This window comes from Rhagoletis zephyria, unplaced genomic scaffold (genome assembly GCF_001687245.7).
Source record: "Rhagoletis zephyria isolate East Lansing unplaced genomic scaffold, Rhagoletis_zephyria_1.1 Rzeph_scaffold_17143, whole genome shotgun sequence".
In the NCBI taxonomy this organism is placed as follows: domain Eukaryota; kingdom Metazoa; phylum Arthropoda; class Insecta; order Diptera; family Tephritidae; genus Rhagoletis; species Rhagoletis zephyria.
The window spans coordinates 1-5,643 of NW_016174204.1; the positions used below are offsets into that span (position 1 = coordinate 1).

General features: G+C 36.4%; 1 protein-coding gene across 9 annotated transcripts in view; it reads left to right on the plus strand.

Annotated features, from left to right (window-relative positions):
* The first annotated feature begins 1,671 nt into the window (after positions 1 to 1,671).
* Positions 1,672 to 5,643, plus strand: part of Grip84 (Gamma-tubulin ring protein 84) — an 8,417-nt gene continuing 4,445 nt past the window's right edge. For 5 of the 9 annotated variants that reach the window (XR_001849506.1, XR_001849507.1, XM_017636057.1 and 2 more), the window contains exons 1-8: positions 2,723 to 2,900; positions 3,066 to 3,218; positions 3,348 to 3,498; positions 3,572 to 3,847; positions 3,941 to 4,150; positions 4,276 to 4,404; positions 4,472 to 4,725; positions 4,791 to 5,281. Coding sequence is in view for 7 of the 9 variants with exons in the window: in XM_017636057.1 (XP_017491546.1) it covers positions 2,836 to 2,900; positions 3,066 to 3,218; positions 3,348 to 3,498; positions 3,572 to 3,847; positions 3,941 to 4,150; positions 4,276 to 4,404; positions 4,472 to 4,725; positions 4,791 to 5,281 (1,729 nt within the window). In the remaining 2 variants the exon portion in view is untranslated. Of the gene's footprint in view, positions 1,749 to 2,464; positions 2,591 to 2,722; positions 2,901 to 3,065; positions 3,223 to 3,347; positions 3,499 to 3,571; positions 3,870 to 3,940; positions 4,151 to 4,275; positions 4,405 to 4,471; positions 4,726 to 4,790; positions 5,282 to 5,643 lie in introns of those variants that run through there. The other 4 variants (XM_017636059.1, XM_017636060.1, XM_017636058.1 and 1 more) reach the window with 4 other exon arrangements.

A 5,643-nucleotide genomic window follows, 5' to 3' on the forward strand; every position in this document is an offset into this window, starting at 1 on the left:
GCTGGGGTAACCAACAACGGATGCTTGAAATCGCCGACGAGCTTAATACCTTGATGGCATGAACGAAAGACACAAGATCACGCGGGACGGAAAGAACGAAAAAAGTTATTTTCTAGCTGCCGAAATCTCGACGCCATCTTTGCTGTAAGAAGTAAACAACGAAGAGAACGGAGAAAACCGCGAAATTGTTGAACGCATGAAAAATCATTTTTATTATGCAAATTCTTCTAAAAATCATGCCGTTGTGTTAAATTATTCTTTATCTTATGTGTACACACGTTGTCACAAGCGAAAATGAAGAAAATTGCAGTAAAAAGCCACCACCAAATTGTAAACAACGAAGAAATGGAAATAAACGGCTAATGTCAAAATCGTTCAACTTTTTTCCTTAATGCGATTCTAACGGGCTAGTCTCCTGCCCGCGTGATCTTGTCTTTTTGGTTCATGCCTTGATGGTGTCGATTTTTCCCTAGTTGTTTTTAATTGGGCCCTGTCACACGGTCAGTATTTATTGACGTGATCCAAGTATCGCGATATTTTTTGACGGTGTAGGATGCAGTATTGATGGATTGTGATCCATATCGCAAAACTTCTAAAAATTTTGAAATCTGGATCGTGGATCGCAATACCGTCAATAAATATTGAACGTGTAGCACTTTCAAAACGCGATCCATACATTTCGTCAGTACATCTTTTACTCTCATAATGCGAAGATCGGCTGTGCCTTCGCTCTCGGGGCTTAAAATCTTTCAAAACAAACTTTAATTAACATTGGAAATTTTAAAATATATGTGGAATGCATTATCTGTAAATTATACGTACAAAATAAAAACAGTTTCTTGCGTCATAATAAGCATTCAGCACAAAAATTATGCAAATACTGACGCGATAAATATTGAACATGTAGCATTCGTGCCATGAACAAAAATACAAGATCACGTAAGAACGCGACGTTGTATTTGTAACTGGTTTTGAGAAAAAAGTTTGCGAAAGCGGGTTCGTCAGCTGAGCGTTTGTTTACATCACAAGCACCACTATTTTACACTTTTATTCAAGTAAAGAAGAGTTAATTCAACATGACAACACATTTTAAAACATTTTGTTGCATCATTTTACCTAAATTGTGCGTTTAAAGTGGCTGACAATAATTTTGGCTAATTTTGGTTTTCGTTGGTTTGTTTGCTTTGTTTACTTTTCGCTCGTCTTCCAGTGAAACAAGATGGCGTAGAACCCGCTAAAAAAATCGACTTTTTCCATGAACGAAAGACACAACGAAGAGAACGGAGAAAACCGCGAAATTGTTGAACACATGAAAAATCATTTTTATTATGCAAATTCTTCTATAAATCATGCCGTTGTGTTAAATTATTCTTTATCTTATGTGTACACACGTTGTCACAAGTGAAAATGAAGAAAATTGCAGTAAAAAGCCACCACCAAATTGTAAACAACGAAGAAATGTAAACAAACTCAACTTTTCAACTTTTTTCCTAAATGCGATTCTAACGGGCTAGTCTCCAGCCCGCTTGATCTTGTCTTTTTGGTTCATGGACTTTTTCACTCTCTTGTTCTTACGTGAGCTTGTGTCTTTCGTTCATGCATTCGTGCGCGATCCATCAATCCATCAATATGGATCGCGATCGAAATATCGTGATAATTACTGATCGTGTGACAGGGCCCTTATGCCGCATATTCGATTCAATGCCCGGATGTTTTTGGATGACGCTGAAATATATTTATCCAGATTTGTTTTATANCAAACTCAACTTTTCAACTTTTTTCCTAAATGCGATTCTAACGGGCTAGTCTCCAGCCCGCTTGATCTTGTCTTTTTGGTTCATGGACTTTTTCACTCTCTTGTTCTTACGTGAGCTTGTGTCTTTCGTTCATGCATTCGTGCGCGATCCATCAATCCATCAATATGGATCACGATCGAAATATCGTGATAATTACTGATCGTGTGACAGGGCCCTTATGCCGCATATTCGATTCAATGCCCGGATGTTTTTGGATGACGCTGAAATATATTTATCCAGATTTGTTTTATAATGAACAAATATTTTAAACAGAAAGCTGTACCATTGTGGAAGAATACAAGTGAGATATCTTAGGGTTGACAGATAGTTGACAGGGTGTTCAATATGGCGATGACAGTGTGAACAATATGGCAGCCAATATGGCATACAACACCGAATGNGATACGTGGACTTATTTCCCTGCCATTAAATACATACAGATTAATACAATCTAATATATAATTAATAAAAAATTTAAGACGTTAGACCAGCAGAAACTTTGCACGTGGTTCTGGCCCTCAGCGGTATTACCATACGTGTATTAGTGGAGCAACGTTGGACACACCTGAAGATTTATCATACCCTTGGAATATAGCATACTAAGAGGAATAACCTGGCGGTGGTTTACAATTAAACCGGCCAACCTACCCAAATCCCAAAAAAAAAAGATTTGTTTTATAATGAACAAATATTTTAAACAGAAAGCTGTACTCTGAAGGAAATCATACAATGGATGTGGAGTCTTCTAAAGATCCTATGCGAGCAGCATTGAAAATGCTTATCCAGCATTCAAAGTAAGGAACTACGGCGCTTTGTTTGTGGCAGATGTTTCATACATTTTTGTTGCTGGCAGTAGTAGCATTAATGCTTTTTTTGTTATTTACAAATTAGCGGGTTTTCAAATGCACATAATAGTTCTNCGCATATTCGATTCAATGCCCGGATGTTTTTGGATGACGCTGAAATATATTTATCCAGATTTGTTTTATAATGAACAAATATTTTAAACAGAAAGCTGTACTCTGAAGGAAATCATACAATGGATGTGGAGTCTTCTAAAGATCCTATGCGAGCAGCATTGAAAATGCTTATCCAGCATTCAAAGTAAGGAACTACGGCGCTTTGTTTGTGGCAGATGTTTCATACATTTTTGTTGCTGGCAGTAGTAGCATTAATGCTTTTTTTGTTATTTACAAATTAGCGGGTTTTCAAATGCACATAATAGTTCTGAAATGATTTTGCATATTCAAAAGGCCATATCCTTTGCAGTGCGACTTTTAGTGCGGACGATGTCTTGCGGGAATTTCGTACAACAAAAGAGAAACGCTCCAATCGCAAATTATTGAAAATTCTAGAAATAATTTCAAAAAACCAACCGAAGGCTGAGGAACATCTATTGGAGGTAGCCAAGTTGTTGGAAAAGTAAGTTTCGAACCCATTTATGTATGTATATTTTTGTTTCCGTTTTTCTTTTGCATCTATAGAAAAGACCCGTTTTATTGTTTGCTAANATTTCAGTTAACATGGTCCGTTTTTCTTTTGCATCTATAGAAAAGACCCGTTTTATTGTTTGCTAAATTTTCTGAATCACTATTCTGAGTCAAACATAATGCAGTCAATGCGCAAGAAAGACATATCTACTTCAACCCCATTATTAAGTAAGAAAATGTTTGAAACTGTCACTCCAGACAGTGTATCAGAGGTGTGTCTATCTACATACACATTTATTACAACCAAGTTGCCTCATGCGGCTCAATGTATAATATTTTTATTAGATCAAGGAGAGAGTGGTGCAGGCAGCTACTGGAGGCCATACACGCCAAACGCAAAATAATTCTATAACGAATATTGTAGGAGGACATTCGCCAACTTCGTCGCTTTTTCCAACATGTAACAAACAACGTAATGATGCGCTTTGGGACTTCCAGACGGTAGATAATCTTCAATTTCAACAAAGCAATATCAGCGCGATACCTATCAACAGCCAAGAAACGTTGCTTCTGTACGACCTTATATACTGTTTAACAGGTATGCGTGGCTCATACATAACATCCGAAGAAAGTGGGCAGAGTGGTGGTCTTAAATTTAAGATATCCGAGCAGATCCACAGTTCACTAAGAGATATCGCTCAGGAGATGTTACCNTCCGAAGAAAGTGGGCAGAGTGGTGGTCTTAAATTTAAGATATCCGAGCAGATCCACAGTTCACTAAGAGATATCGCTCAGGAGATGTTACCTTTAGCATCATACTACACGTGTGTTGAGCAGTTCATACAAAATGCGAGCTTCTCAGATTGCGGGCAAGTGCTACAAGCTTTGAGTGAAGCTCTGAGGAGTATAATACATGATTATTATGTAAATAGATTTTCTGGTTTAGCTAAATATTGGTTTTCACTAATGCTTTATTCTCCTAAATGAAATACTATATAATTTTATACATACATTATGCATACATATGTATATTGTTTACTTTTATATAGTTGCTGTTAGCACAGTTAGAGTCGGAATTAAATGCTGGTAACTTAACGGTCCATAAAATGTTGTTTTATGTGCGTCCCACTCTAAATACCATGGAAGTCTTGGCAGGTGCAGTTTCGGACATTTTGGTGGTAATGTTGTTTTATGAAAGCTAATGAAGATAGTTTAAAGTTAAAGTTGATGTTTTTGTGCTAACAGAACGAGCTACGTGGTGGCCAAGCCTTGACGCTTCTATTTAATAAAATCAGCGCTCTGACTGGTGACGAAGAATCACAAAAATTTGTCATTCAATTAACGCAATTAGCGGCAGTTCCTTACATGGAAATATTGCAATTGTGGGTCCAAAAGGGAGTAATTTGCGATCCACAACAAGAATTTTTAGTCGAAGACAATGAGGTTATTCGTCGCGAAGAGTTGCCTGATCATTATTCAGCTGATTATTGGGAAAAACGGTAAATGATAAAATGTAATAATCACTAAACATACATGTGTATTTGTTAATACAATTCTTTTATAGTTATACAATACGTCGTGAACGTATACCATGTTTTCTGGAAAAGGTTTCGGATATAATACTCCGTACTGGCAAGTACTTGAATGTTATTCGTCAGTGTGGCAAGAAAGTCACTCCACCGCAATCAATGAATTTGCAGTTTTCGCCCACAAATCAAAATCACATCAATGTTATTCAGAATGCATATAGATTCGCTTCTAAGAATCTCCTAGAAGTATTGCTTAAGGAAAATGACTTGATGGGGCATCTAATGTCAGTTAAACGGTATTTATTATTACACCAAGGTGACTTTATCACGCAATTTATGGATGCATGTGAGGATGAGCTTACAAAAAATGTTGATAAAGTGTTACCAATGACATTGGAAAACTTGCTGGGACTCACATTGCGTTTGTCATCTGCGAAACATGATCCATATAAAGACGATGTACACTGTGAACTATTAACATATGACCTAGTCACACAAATGTCGAAAATCATGAATAATGAAGAAGGTGTGTTGAAGTATTTATACATACATACATATATTAAAAAAAAAAATAATTAATTAAATTTCAAATTAAATGATAGGCCTTAATGCAAGGATGCATTGTAACGTTAATTTTAGCGTTTACCAAAATAAAGTAATCGTTTCTGTTGAAACGATTCAGTTTTTTATCGTTTATGTAATTATCAAAATAATTCTATTTTTAACCGACTTCCAAAAAAGGAGGAGGTTATCAGTTCGTCGGAATATTACTTTTTTTCATGTTATGTATGTTACCGCATAACTTTGGATCACGTCAACCGATTTCGATAATTCTTTTTGCAATAGAAAGGTAGTGTCTCAGAGGTGGTCCCATACTAATTTGGTTTA